The sequence below is a fragment of the Salmo salar genome, chromosome ssa05, assembly GCF_905237065.1.
Source record: "Salmo salar chromosome ssa05, Ssal_v3.1, whole genome shotgun sequence".
Lineage (NCBI taxonomy): Eukaryota > Metazoa > Chordata > Actinopteri > Salmoniformes > Salmonidae > Salmo > Salmo salar.
In genome coordinates this window covers 70007787-70023525 of record NC_059446.1, presented here as the reverse complement: position 1 = coordinate 70023525, position 15739 = coordinate 70007787, and the positions used below count along the sequence as shown (strand labels likewise).

Below are 15739 nucleotides of genomic sequence, written 5' to 3'. Positions count from 1 at the left end.
CAATTTGGCTGAAGGTCACTGGGAGTTGCATGCTGAACAGCCAAGGTTACTAACTTCCAGGGGGGAGAGGCAGAGGTTAGGCTACAGTATATCACCACTTGGAAAAGGGTATTATTTCAATCTGACATCAGGGCACATGCATGCACCCAATCCCCCTGCTCGGTTCTGTGTGTATACTGTGTGCATGCGTACAATGTCTGTTTTCCCCTGACTGGGTGAAGAGTCATGTCCCCAGAGTACAGCTCAGTGGGACTGCTGGCATGTGGCTAAAGAATCCCTGCCCTTTTTAAAACAGAGTGAGGGAGAGGAGAACAGAACAGAGTGGAGAAAAAAAAACAAGACTGGTTGGAAGTGGATGAAGAATGACATGGTGCCTGACACAAAAACAGACAGGGGAAGAGTCACCAAGTGAGGGAGAGAAGGTGAAGTGCAGGAGGATAAATCATAAAACCCTGTCTCTTTTACTTCACTCTTCTCTTCCCTCCTTCTCTTGTTGCTGTTGTTGAAGAGAGGAGACAGACAAGGACAGAGCCATGAACCCGGACACGGGTAAAAAACTATTTATACTCTTATGACTAGAGTAGTTGTGACCTACAGCATGCTTAATGCCTATATGTGTATCTGCCTGCTCATACACATTATTTACCTTCTCTTTTTCTCTCACCCATCCACACCATTCTGTAGAGCTCATTAGAAGCCTGTTGTGCTGCTGGTGGTAGTTGTTGTACATGATTTATTAATGCCGGTATTCGTCCATCTTTAATGTCTTGGGACCAGGTGTCACTTTTAGTTCAGTGTGGTTGTTTACCCTTAACTGCCTGGTGTAAAGGTTGACTGGTCAGAATGGTTATAGTGCGACTGAAACCAAGTTTGGTTCTTTCAGAGATTTTAATGGGTGATATGGACTGAACAGCTGTTGCTTGCGTAGGCTGCCACCATCTCTATAGACTTGAGAGAGAATATAGAATGCCGCTGCTTTCACTAATTTGATTAGTTTAATTGATTGATGGTTGAGGGGTCTGAGTTGTCCTCTTGCCCTTTTAATGTCATGTTCTCAGGATAAATAGTGGGCCAGAAACCTCATAAATGTTGCATGAGTACAAAATAGACCCTGTATGTATTTTCTAGTGGTTGAAATATTGTATTGCAAGTATCCTAAGTATTTTGTGCACATGGGGGATATGAGACACATATTCATAAAACAACATCCAGCCATTTGGCCTTAGTGAGAAGAGCAAAAACATGTTTATTTTTTTTAATAATTAGACATTAGAATCTATTTCATTTTCACCACCATTGCAGAATAAATTCCTCACCTTTTCTAGGCAGCCGTTCTGTAGTCTAGTCGAATTTAAGGTGAACATGCAGACAGTTGATATTTTACTTTGAAGTATTTATGCTGCTACTGTTTGTAGCCAACTGTAAAATATATTTTAAAAATTACTAGCCTCGACAATGTTTAAGAATTTGCGGGCAGTCCAGCATATTAGGTTGCGGGGTAAGTCAATGCAAAACATTGTTGAATTCAAACGTTATGCTATGTCCTCAACAGTTTGTGACCGGCCACCTGGGTTCAGTCTTATGTTGCAAAATTTGAAATGGTGTTTTTTACTTTGGATGAAAGTAGACTCAGAGCTACAAAATGGTATGTCATGCACTGCAGTTGAGGAACAATGGCAAAGTAATTATGTGCAGTGACATGGTTACTTGCATAGTAGTAATATCAAAAATAGAAAGTGTCCAGATAAAAATATTTACAAAATAATGAATAATTGTTAGATGCTTACCCATACATACTTGTCTAAATTGTTGGGTCATGTGAAAGTGCTATAACCACCCCCCAGCTACTCCGGTCACTTATCTAGACAAGTACAGTGCTTCTTCCTTTAAAAGTTGCAGCATACTTGCCGCAGCATACTTGCCGCAGCATACTGCCGCACGTCATTTAATTGTCAGACATTATTTCTATTACTGCAAGTTATTGCTAGTTTGACCACCAGAGGGCATCTTTAAGAAGCATTTGATAGTATTCCGTATTGGCATTACCAGAGAATTTTAAAACTCTTGTAATAACGTAGTATATGGGATTGATTTTAAGAAATTTGGCTTAAATAATTTGATTAATATTATGTTTCTATTCAGAGAGAAACAAAAAACGAAACCCTCAGGGAAAATAGGGCGCTGTACAACGTGACCGTCGGGATTTGGCTACAGGATTGGAGGATTCTAAATTGTTTGCCTTCGTTAGATAACTTTGTTCCAATATTTCTTTAAGTCAGTGATATTTATTCCCATGGTAATTCATTATGGATCCATAACTAAATCCACATCTGAATTTTGAAAGAGTATTTAAAAAAAAAATATCATTTTACTAATGAAATGTATTTGTTTGTTAGGCTATTGTGCAGTCTACAATACATACTGTAGTAAACATGGGAAAGTGCCTAATTCCTTACATAAGGAAGAGCAGGCCATGTCTGTACTACAAAATGCAGGGCATGTGGAAGACCAGTGTTATTTCATAGTTGTGATGGCTTCACTATTATTCTACAATGTAGGAAATAGTAAAAAATAAAGAAAAATCCTGTAATGAGGTGTGTCCAAAATTTTGACTGGGACTTGCTGAGTTAATTTGATTTAATATTATGGTGTTTCTATTCCATGAAAAACCCTCTGGGTTTCTGTTAGAATGGAACAGAAAATATGGCGCTGAACAACATGCCCGTCGGCAGTACAGTACTGGGCTATTTAGCTAAACAATCCCTGTGTCATGCAGACAGGAGACCGAGGTTCAATCCCCCGATGGGGAGGAAGGAGTAGACGCTCTTTGTTCTTAACTGATTCCATATGTTATTTCATAGTTGTGATGTCTTCACTATTATTCTACAATGTAGAAAATAGTAAAAATATAGAAAAATCCTGGAATGAGTTGGTGTGTCCTGCTAAGTTCTTATTTTTCAGAGTAAATAACTCACGGACACTAGAGCAGCTTTAACCAAGTTTAATCTTCCCAAAGGTTCTGTGCAGCTGAAATCAGACAGCAAAACATTTCAGACATCACAGTTTATATACTTCCTACTTATGACACTCCTCTTCCTTACAGTTTATGGCTCTACAGGAAAGAAGGTAACCAGATAGCAACCCTGATTACTGCCTTAAGGGGAACTGACCTTACCCCTCACCTCCTGACCCACAGATATCCATATGTCTTCCCTCTATCAACACATCACCCTCCTCCATCAAACACATTCCAAAAGCCTTCTGGCTTTTTACAATCTCTTTCTATTCAAGGCTTTGTCTCTCATTTATTTAATATCTCAATGTTCAAAGTTTAGCCGATTCCAACAGTCCAGACTGGTACGTGCTCGATGGAAAATATGCGCTGTACAATGTGACGGTTGGCAGTGCAGTACTGGACTATTTAGCTAAAGATTCCCCGCAGGGCACGAGGAAGGAGAAGGCTGTCCTTGTAAATAAGAATTTGTTCTTAACTGACTTGCCTAGTTAAGTAAAGGTTACACTTAAAGCATAACATTTCTGCACCCTAATTTTCAAGTTCTTGTCTAACCAATACCCAAATGGAGGTTAAGTGAAAATAAAAATCTCATTGATTTATCAAGCCCATGCTTGCCTCTGTGCTAAAATAGTTGTAGGCTATTGCTTCTAACTTTTATATGCTCTTTAAATAAATAAGACCTACACCATTTTTAACAGCACATTACTCAACACTCGAGACTAATTTCGCCTATGGTAGGCCTACAGTATATCGAAAAATATACTAATTACATTTAGATATTAATTTAGAGTCCTCCAATCCTCTAAGGGGCATTTTCTGTTAGGATCTGTGAGAATATCAAAGGGTCTTTGATATAATTCTAAATGAATTAATAATAGTCGCTTTGTTAAAAAGTAACCATATTTTGGAGATTTTGTTTTCCTTTAACCTAGTGAGCGAGGAAAAAGGCAATTCTTGAACATTGGGTGAGACAATCTCACTAATTTGTAAATAAAGCCAGTTTGTTATTTAGAATTATTTATTTCTGGAGAAACCTAACAGTGATTATTTAGCAGACATCACTTGCTTATATTCTGTCAACAAGATCTTAAGAATATCATGGAATATTTGAAAATGTTCGTTTCTCCATGCTTGTTTCAGAGCAGCGTGAAACGGTCCACAGCGGGGAGGCTATGTATTCTGTGCCCACTCGTGGTATCTCTCTTCGGTTACACATCCTTTGAATAGCAGAACAGCATAACATTCCGGGCGGCCCTTGCTGTGCCTGGTGAGCAATTGGTCAAGTTCTGTTGTCAGAAGAGGAATGGAAATGTCAGGGTGAACCTAAGACCTGACGAACCCGCCACATATGTTGACTCTGCCTGTTGGAGGTGGAGTTCCAGAGCTCACAGGTGTGCCTGGCATGGATTGTGATTCCATCTCGATCCTCGCCCTTTTCAACATGTGAGTCAAATGATTCCAATGATTCGTCTGACAAACAAAGAACTTTGCTTCCTGCAGGCCCAGGCATGGATCAAAGCTGGCGAGACATTCAATAGCGTCATCTTCAAAGACGAATCAACCGTGGCCCTTGAGCAATTTGCTCAAAATTGCTACAGAAAAAAAGGAAGAAGATCAAGAAGATTAACGAAAGCATAAAGATGTTGGTGAAGAAATGCTGTTTTGAGTTAGAAATGTAACACTTTAGAGTACTTAAGCATCGACAACATTGCAAGTTGAGGGATTTTCACAACAGTAGCCGGGCTATTAAAAAGTCTATTGTCCTGCTAATTGGAAACATTTGCATTCTGGGCTAAATTCTTTATTGTAACCACAATGTCACATTTGTATCTACCTTTCAAATTACTTTTAGAGTTTGGGATTTACAAATGTGCGCTTTTAATTATTAGTTACTTTGTTTTAGTTTGAACGTGCAGACTTTTTCTTTAAATTATTGTTTTATGTAGGATGCTACATTTGACCAGTTGCAATTGTAAGTAGGCCTAACAAAAAAATCCTGCTTCTATTACGCTTTTAAGCCTCATAGCCTACCTCAGCCAGTTAAGTTATTTTTATATAGGTCTAGGCTCAGAAGAAAGACTCCAATTAAGCCCTCTTGTTTGTAAAGTCAAATTAAAATTAAGATTGTTGAAATGAATTGCTCGCCTGGTGTAGGTTTTCTCCATCTGTTGGTGTGCAACACTTGCATCTCTCATGTTGCACATCAAATTGAAACATATTGTCATTCTCTGCGGAGTAACGTTATTGTATTTGGCGCGGCGAATGTGTCCACTTTAGGCCGGGGATTGTAGGCCTGTTGAGGGATAGCTCTAGTGTAAATTACATTTTAGTCATTTAGCAGACGCTCTTATCCAGAGCGACTTACAGTAGTGAATGCATACATTTCATTTCATACATGTATTTTTTTTTCTCTACTGGCCCCCCATGGGAATCGAACCCACAACCCTGGCGTTGCAAACACCATGCTCTACCAACTGAGCCACAATGTAGTTTTAAAAAAAATATTTTCTGGGTCAAGGTTTGGTGTTTTCAAGAGATTATTACTGCCACTTTTAGTGAGTTTGGTACACATCCGGTGGATAGGGAGCCGTTTATTATGTTCAACATAGGAGGGCCAAGCACAGGAAGCAGCTCTTTCAGTAGTTTGGTTGGAATAGGGTCAAGTATGCAGCTTGACTGTTTCGAGGCCATGATTATTTTCATAATTGTGTCGATATAGTACTAAAACACTTGAGTGTCTCCCTTGATCCTAGGTCCTGGCAGAGTTGTGCAGACTCAGGACAACTGAGCTTTGGAGGATTGATTGATCATATAAAAACCTTGGGACCCAAATGCATAATGAGTGCTCTAACTCCCCCTTGTGGTGGTCTGGAGCAATGAAGCCGTGACGCTGGGTACCTCAAAGTCCTGCGGCGTAGCTCACTACTTTTAAAGGAGGAATCACTGTACACGTGAAATACAATGGATGGCTGTAATCAACCTCAGACACACCTGGCTAACTTGATGGGTCATGTAATCATCTGGGACAGTGGAGTCTTTAAAAAAAATTAAAAAAATTATAGACATGTAGGTATGTAGATGGCTAGCTAAGCAATGAACCATAAATCCATGCAATACTGTAGTATAAATCTGCAGGTAGCTAAAGCTAACAAACTAGGTTCGATGTTAGCTAGCTAGCTAACATTTGGCTGTAACTAGCAATGCAAATTGCTTGATGACAAGAATAATATTACTAGTTACTACACAGATCACACACGTAACATTAGCTAGTGATCCAGCAACCTAACGTTCACTAGCTAACAGTAAGCTTTAAGTTGCAATGAAAAGGACTTTCTGACAAATAGAAACGTATAATATCTGATTGTAGCTAGATTCTTACCTGTATACACTAAACAAAAATATAAAAGCAATATGTAAAGTGTTGGTTTCATGAGCTGAAATAAAAGTTGCCCGAAATGTTCCATACGCACAAAAGGCTTATTTCTCAAATGTTGTGCACAAATTTGTTTGCATCCCTTATAGTAACATTTCTCCTTTGCCAAGATAGTCCATCCACCCGACAGGTGTATCATATCAAGAAGCTGATTAAACAACATGATCATTACACAGGCACACCTTGTGCTGGGGACAATAAAAGGTCACTATAAAATGTTTTTTTGTCACACAACACAATTCCACATATCTTAAGTTTTGAGGGAGCTTGCAATTGGCATGCTGACTGCAGGAATGTCCACCAGAGCTGTTGCCAAATAATTGAATGTTAATTTCTGTACCATAAGCCACCTCCAACATAATTTTTGAGAATTTGGCAGTTCGTCCAACTGGCCTCACAACCGCAGACCACGTGCAAGGTGTTGTGTGGGCGAGCGGTTTGCTGATGTAAATGTTGCGAACAGAGTGCCCCATGGGCGGTGGGGTTATGGTAGGAGCAGGCATAAGCTACGGCCAATGAAAACAATTTAATTTTATCGATGGGAATTTGAAGGCATTGAGATAGCGTGGCGAGCTCTTGAGCCCCATTGTCTTGCCATTCATCCGCCACAATCACCTCATGTTTCAGCATTATAATGCACGGCCCCATCTTCCAAGGATCTGTACACAATTCCTAGAAGCTGAAAAGTTCTTCCATTGCCTGCATACTCACCAGATATGTCACCCATTGAGCCTGTTTGGGATCCTCCGGATCACCGTGGACGACAAGGTCTTCCAGTTCCCGCCAATATCCATCAATTTCAAACACAACCATTGAAGAGGAGGGGGACAGCATTCTACAGGTCAATGAACAGCCTGATCAACTCTATGTGAAGGAGATGTTGCTCTGCATGAGGCAAATTGTGGTCACACCAAATACTGTGCTTTTCTGATCTACGCCCTACTTTTTTATTTTAAAAGGTATCTGTCACCAGCAAATGTTTCTGTATTCCCAGTCGTGAAATTCAGAGATAAGTACCTAATGAATTTATTTTAGTTGCCTGATTTTCCTTATGAACTGTAACTCGGTAACATCTTTTGAAATTGTTGCTTTTATTTTTGTTCAATATACATGGACGAACGCTTCATGGCAGACTGGAACTCCAGTTTAACTAAGACGTCGTTTCCGTTTTGTAGCTACAGCTTGTTGGGCCTGTTGTGTAAAGTCACTCCGGTTCACACTGACTGTACAGAAAGTAGTCTAACATTTTCCCACTGATTTTTGCAGCAATTGTGTTGAGAGCAGTAGTAACACTTTTGCAGTTCTCCATGGCTAACATTGTCTTTCAAAAAAGCCACGGTAGCAAGTATTGTCTACTGAGCAGCTCATGTTATCGATAGAATCATGCTACATGGCAGACCAATCCAAACTCCTCTCAGCATGTCCAGCCCATCCATTATCTTAGCCAATCATGGCTAGCGGGTAGGTTCCGGTCTTCTTCTGTGGCTAAACCAACTATTTTTATTTACAGATGTCATACAGGTTTGGTTAAAGCACATGTAAGTTCATTTGTTCCAGAAGGCGTTTCTGCCAAAAACCGCATTTTGATAAAAAAAAATATATAATTACCTTAATGCTTCTCCTGTGAAGTAGTGACGTGCAACATATGCCTAGCTCCCTCAAATGGGTCACATTTTCCATCGTTTTCTCTTTCAGAAACCGCCACAGTCCTTTGCCAAATACAACAAAGTACAGCAAAAATTAAAACATTCTGCCAAAACAATAAATAGACGGGTAGCGTATGTAAAAGATTTTACAGTATTGGTATAGGCTACAGTATTGCTGTGCGATAGGTTGATGCTATTCTTCTATTTAATCTGAGCCGATACCAAGTTAGGGCTTGGCCCGGAAGACAAGTCTATAGAAATGGAAACAGTCTAAGCAAGCTACAGCTGTTCAGTCCTTAAAACCTCTCTGGGAAATGTGGGACGCTAGCGACAACAGACAGTGAAATAGCAGGGCGCCAAATTCAAACCAACAAATCTTATAATTAAAATTCCTCAAACATACAAGTATTATACACCATTTTAAAGATGAACTTCTCATTAATCCAACCACAGTGTCCGATTTCAAAGGCTTTACGGAGAAAGCATACCTTGCGATTATGTTAGGTCAGCGACTAGTCACAAGAAAACATACAGCTATTTTCCAGCCAAAGAGAGGAGTCACAAAAAGCAGAAATAGAGAAAATTAATCACTAACCTTTGATCCTCATCAGATGGCACTCATAGGACTTCATGTTACACAATACATGTATGTTTTGTTCGATAAAGTTCATTATTTATATCCAAAAATCTGTTTACATTGGCGCGTTATGTTCAGTAATGTTTTGCCTCCAAAACATCCAGTGATTTTTGCAGGGAGACCCATCAATTTACAGAAATACTCATCATAAACGTTGATGTAAGATACAAGTGTTTTACATAGAATTAAAGATTCCTTAATGCAACCGCTGTGTCAGATTTCGAAAAAGCTTTATGGCAGAAGCACACCATGCCATAATCTGAGTACAGCGCTCAGACACCAAAACAAGCCATACTACCTGCCATATTGTGGAGTCAACAGAAGTCAGAAATGGCGTTAAATATTCACTTACCTTTGATCTTCATCGGAATGCACTCCCAGGAATCCCAGTTCCACAATAAATGTTCATTTTGTTTGATAAAGTTCATCTTTATGTCCAAATACCTCCATTTTGTTCGCATTTAGTCCAGCATTCCAAATTCACAAAGTGCGCGTTTAGTCCAGATAAAGTCAAAATAGTTCCATTACAGTTCGTAGAAACATGTCAAACGATGTATAGAATCAATCTTTAGGATGTTTTTATCATAAATCTTCAATAATATTCCAACCGGACAATTCCTTTGTCTTCAGAAAGGAAAGGGAATGTGGCTTGCGCTCATGCCTTCCTGCCAGACACCTGATTCCAATAGCTCTTATTCTCTCCCCATTCACAGTAGAAGCCTGAAACAACGTTCTGAAGACTGTTGACATCTAGTGGAAGCCTTAGGAAGTGTAATATGACCCCACAGACACTGTATATTGGATAGGCAATCACTTGAAAAACTACAAACCTCAAATTTCCCACTTCCTGGTTGGATTTTTTTCTCAGGTTTCTGCCTGCCATATGAGTTCTGTTATACTCACAGACATCATTCAAACAGTTTTAGAAACTTCAGTGTTTTCTATCCAAATCTATGAATGATATGCATATTCTAGCTTTTGGGCCTGAGTAGCAGGCAGTTTACTCTGGGCACCTCATTCATCCAAGCTACTCAATACTGCCCCTCTTTCCCAAAGAAGTTAACACCCATCTAAAATCTTGGAAAGAACCTGACTGGGATCCAAACAGTCACATTACATTGCAACTATTCTGACCACAGTAAAGATGGCATAAGTCAACTTTTACACCAGGGACCTCATTTATAACTATATTTCACACTAAATATCTGCTTGCGCCATTTCTGAAAGTAGGTCTAAAATGTAAAAACTTGGCGAGTGCAATACCTACACGGTTTCCGTTATAAATCAGACCTGTCGTAAAACTGTGCTCGTGAACTAGCATTATAACGCTGTCAACAAAAATACTCTCCATTATATATAAACACAATTTTTCCCCTCATAGGTATTTCATTTGGAACAATAAGGACATTTTCTATAGAAACAAGTCTTTTATTTTTGAAGAACTGGTTCAATAATCATATCCTACTGTTGGGTCAACTTTTTAATGCAGAAGGATTGTTACTCAATTGAGGAATTTTTATCCCGTTACAATATCCCATCTGGAAGTCTCATGTTATTTAGAGGTGTAGCCAGACCTCACCTTCTTGATCTACCCTTGCTTAATCCAGTTGACTCTCCAATAGGGAATGTGTTTCTCCTTGCTCCCTCAGAACAATGGGTCTATATGTGCTTTATTTCAAAGGGATATTGTATCCATTCCTTATGTCACAAGTTAGTGGAATACATTGGTCACTAATATCTGTTGGTAAAAAGTCTGGTTATTACCACACAAATACTTGCTTGTTAACAAGGTCAAAGAGGTCTCTTTCAGAATGATCCATAAGTGTTACCCGAAGAAACTCAAAAAAGACAAACATTGATTGATTGTACTTTGTGTTGAGCATCCAGAAACAGTTTCACATTCATTTTGGCATTGTCTACATGTAAAACAATTATGGAAAGATATTCACAGTTTTATAATTGTTAATATTCTTGATTACTTTTTTTTTAATGGGAGAATGTGCTGCTTGGTTTCCTTAACCAAAAAAGAAAATCAACTTTACCTTAAATCTAATGGCAAAATGTCATTCATAAATGTAAATTCGCTAATAAAAAAAACACGCTTCTGTGTTTTTCTAGAAGGAATTCGAGCAGTACATTAAGACCATTATACATTCTTCTAATAAGAAAGCTATTAAATCATCTGTGTGCATCTTTTAAGGTCTTTGTATAATCTGTCATTTGTTGTACCCCTAGCATATGTTATCATTGTCTGTTTGTATACTTCTTGTACACTGCGTGCACAATTATTAGGCAAATTGTATTCCTCGGGATTAATTTTATTGTTGAACAAACACAATGCTCTCAGTCAATCCAAAATGTTATTGAACCTCAAACCTGAATGTTTAACAAAGGAAAAGTGAGTTGTCTTTCTCAGGGAAATATGTGTGCACAATTATTAGGCAACTATTAGTGTGCACAATTATTAGGCAACTATTAGTGTGCACAATTATTAGGCAACTAAATTACAAAAATCATTTCTTTCAACTCACTTGTTTATTCTCAATTTTTAGAGTAAGTGTAACAGATAAGTAACACAATGACAATTTATATAACATTTTTGACCTTTCAAAAGTATTCAGTGACCAATATAGCCACCCTTATTTTCAATAACTGCCATGAGCCTTCCATCCATGGAGTCTGTCAGTTTCTTGATCTGTTCACGATCAATTTTCGCTGAAGCAGCAACCACAGCCTCCCAAATGCTGTTCAAAAAGGTGTATTGTCTTCCATCACTGTAAATGTCACGTTTGAGAAGGGCCCACAAGTTCTCAATAGGATTTAAGTCAGGTGAGGAAGGGGGCCAGGTCATTATTCAGGCATCTTTGAGGCCCTTGCTGGCTAGCCAAGCAGTGGAGTACTTGGATGCATGTGATGGAGTATTGTCCTGCATAAAGATCATGGCCTTCTAGAATGCTGAGGACTTCTTCCTGTACCACTGTTTGACGAAAGAATCTTCCAGAAACTGGCAGTAGGTTTGGGAGTTGAGTTTCAGTCCATCTTCATCCTGAAAAGGTCCAACTACCTCATCCTCAATGATAGCAGCCCATACCAGTACCCCTCCTTCACCTTGCTGGCACCTGACTCAGTGTTGCCCTGTGTCCATTACTGATCCAGCCACGGGCCCATCCATTTGGTCTGTCGAGTCACTTTCATTTCATCTGTCCATAAAACCTTTGAAAAATCTGTCTTCAGGTATTTCAATGCCCAATCTTGACGCTTCAACTTGTGAATCTTATTCAGTGGTGGTCTTGTTTCAGTCTTCTTGACCTTGGCCATGTCTCTGAGCACTTGACACCTTGTACTTCTGAACACTCCAGGTAGGTTGCAGTTCTGGAATACGGTGGCACTGGAGGATAATGGGTTCCTGGTAGTTTGACGTTGAATTCTTCTCAAGTCTTTTGCAGTTAATTTGCGCCTTTTCTTCCCCATGCGTTTTTTGCGCCCCAGTTGACTATTCGCAACAAAACGTTTGAATGTCCGGTGGTCACACCTCAATAGTTTAGCTATTTAAAGAGTGTCGCATCCGTCTTAAAGGCATTTCACATTTTTGGCTTTTCAGTGTCAGTTAAATTTCTTTTTTGGCCCATTTTACATGAGGTAATGAGGCTGCCTAATAATTATGCACACCTTGATATAAGGTGTTATTCACTTTCGCCACACCCTCCCTCATTACACAAATACATATCACCTGAAAATGATTAAATCCAATAAGCATTCAAGTTTATATGGTTTGGAGTTTGAAAATATGAATAGAAACAATGATACGATCAGAATACTCACTTGCCTAATAATTGTGCACGGTGTATGTATACTGATTTTTCTCCAATAAAAAAATCAATAAATACCCTCCATTCACTTTTTTATGGTGACAACACCCTTTATCCCCAACGATGGAATCGGGGAGGACTGTGGATCTGTCTCTGTTCGTTGGTCACACACAGTATCTCAGACAGCACTGGAACGAGTTTGACAACTTTGGTGAATTAAGCGTCTAGCCATAGAGATCCGCCACTTAAATGTATACTGATTGTCCCAAGGCGGGATCTATAGTAATTAACTGAAACGTGTTAGTCACGTTATCTCAATTGGCCCAAGGGTGGGCGCTGACTCATTCGTGGGTTATGACATGTTTGCTCTATAATTTGAAACCATTCGAGTTAGGCCACAGCAGTAAAAAAAAAAGAAATGGTAAATTTGATCTCATTTCTGTAAAGGTGTGGGCAGAATTTAAATCTCTTTTTAAAAGTAAACATGCATGATGCCTATAGCGAGTGCCAAACACTTGATACTATATTCTAAACAATTAAAGTAAAATGCTACAGCCCACACTTCTATGCAAAAGACGTTGTTATTCAATATTTTGTTTACCAATGGATTGTTTCTATCTGCTGCCTTGAGTTATGCACACGTACATCATTCACTTTAGCATCATACATTAATGCAGATCTCTTCTGGGCCCTTAGTCAAGTGAATTATTGGTAGTTGGCTTTGCGATGCGTGGCTCATATTCTTTAGATTCACCGACGCAAAACTGAATCTTACGTTCGGTCTTGCTGCCTCCTTAACGGACACAGATAATAGGCTGAAGGAGAGAGATTAGAGTATTAGGCTAATCTTGGATTAATTTAGGTGTATGACTTTGCATTTTATTGATGAACAATGGTCTTCATTGTCATTTCAAAAAAATATGTGGCTAATGCATTAGGCGTGACCCATAATCATTCACACATGATGCAGAGGAGGAGAGGTGGTAAGGCTCGTGAGAAGATATCTATCAAAAAAAATGAGTGCCTATAATGCTGATTTATTCTGGTTCAAATTGCAACAACTGCTGCTTATTCAGTATCAGCAGTTATTATCTTGTTCTGCGGGCAGTTATGCTCCTACTAATTAAGCAATGTCAGGTTATTTGAGACTATTTCCCAACACTGGCCCGGCAGCAGGGCTTAGGCTAGTGCTGCTGCCACACTCTGGACTTTACTTTGTTCTGGGAATTTAATTCTGGTCTTTATATTATTAAGCGCCTCCCAATACTGCATTATGTTGCAGTCGTCACATTAGATCAGATTGCTCTTCCAATGTTCACAGCCGAACTCTTGTCTTGCGCGCTCTCCGTGTCTGTTGCAAATTGGTGAACTGACAATGAAAGATCCGTGAGCGAATTGCACAAGTTTAGATGGTACATCTCTGAGAAGCTGTTTTGCTGACTTTTTAAAATGACATTCTATTCCAAAAGGAATTAAAATAAAATGTTGACACCATCTAAAATATAATTTCTACCTCCAGAACTGAGCCCAATAGTATTCGTAAAATGATTTCAAATCACTTTTACATATTGGACCTTGCATATAGGTTGGTCCATATTATCAGGTATGCTGTTAGCAATAAGAAAGATCACCTGTAGCCAAACTGATGCAGCATAGTCACTATAAATAAATGGGTAACCCCATGCTTCAGCCTATCTGCATTTACCATGAGCTAGATCCCAAATGTGAGCTCTCTACTATTTAGCATGTATTGATGAATTTTGTCTCAAACTTGCATAAACACAGTGAATATACACTGAGTATACAAAACATTAACAACACCTGTTCTTACCATGATGGGCTGACCAGATGAAAGCAATGATCCCTTATTAATGTCACTTGTTAAATCTACTTCAATCAGTGTAGATGAAGGGGAGGAGACAGGTTAAAGAAGGATTTTTAAGCCTTGAGACAATTGATGTGCGGTTTGTGTATGTGTGCCATTCAGAGGGTGAGTGGGCAAGACAAAAGATGTAAGTGCCTTTGAACAGGGTATGGCAGTAGGTGCCAGGCGCACCAATTTGTGCCAAGAAATGCAATGCTGCTGTTGTTTTCACGCTCAACAGTTTCCTGTGTGTATCAAGAATGGTCCACCACCCAAAGGATGTCAGGCCAACTCAACATTAGGAAGGTGTTCATAATGTTTGGTGCACTCTGTGTTATGTGATACACCTCGTGCCTGTACTTCTCACAGAAGACTTTGTCACTATTTTTTCCCTTACTGTTGACCGGGGCAGGGCAGACATTTTACTAACGGTCTTTTTGGATAGTGGCATCCTATGATGGTGCCACTTTGAAAGTCACTGAACTCTTCAGTAAGGCCATTCTACTGGCAATGTTTGTCTATGGAGATTGCATGGCTGTGTGCTTGATTTTGTACACCTGTCAGCAGCAGGTGTTTCTAAAATAGCCGTATCTTCTAATTTGAAAGGGTGTCCACGTTTTGTATTTATAGTGTTTCTTGTATAGAACGCACAACAACAAGCAGACTAGGTAAATAGATCGTTTTTATTATACTATGGGGTTGTGATTTTTCTATTCATTACTTGTTTTTAGTAAGCAGAGGAATAGTAAATGAGGACTGTTGTAGCATATCTTCAGTGTGCCTCGGCATACTACTTATAATTTTTATGTTACATATTTTTTGGGGCTTGGCGGAAATGATTTTGCGTGCCGCCACCGCTAAATGACTGCAGCGGGAAACACTGAGCTGTACACCATCAGTGGTGAAGGAAAACGTGTGTGTGTGTGGTCCACGAGTACACGTTTGGTCATCATGCGTTTTTAGTATGTTCATAAATGTGTGTTGTCTCAGAAGGTTGATCTGAAAGAATTTGTCTGCAACTCGTCCTTTTGCCACATTCACTCAATCAGTATTCTTCTCTTATTTGTGACTGTCCATATCACTTTCTCCCTGTGCCATTCCTCGTTTTTATTTTATTTAACCATTATTTAACTAGGCAAGTCAGTTGAGAACAAATTCTTATTTTACAATGACTGCCTACCCCAGCCAAACCCTTCCCTAACCCGGAAGATGATGGGCCAATTGCGCGCCCCCCAATTTGTTGAAGCCTCTTACATCTCACCCTCTGTATTCCTTTCAGTGTGGCAGTGTGCAAGTCGTGGGAATGTTGCATATATGCCCAGTAGACTATATTC

The 15739-nt window shown here is 39.3% G+C and overlaps 1 protein-coding gene across 2 annotated transcripts in view; it reads left to right on the top strand.

Annotated features, from left to right (window-relative positions):
* Positions 1-15739, top strand: part of LOC106605704 (hormone-sensitive lipase) — a 41892-nt gene that overhangs the window by 4325 nt on the left and 21828 nt on the right. Inside the window, exon 2 of one of the 2 annotated variants that reach the window (XM_045718695.1) lies at positions 509-549. The exons of the other annotated variant lie outside the window; for it this stretch is intronic. Within the exon in view, the coding sequence (XP_045574651.1) occupies positions 534-549 (16 nt within the window). The 5' untranslated portion in view covers positions 509-533. The remainder of the gene's footprint in view (positions 1-508; positions 550-15739) is intronic. 2 annotated transcript variants of the gene reach the window in all.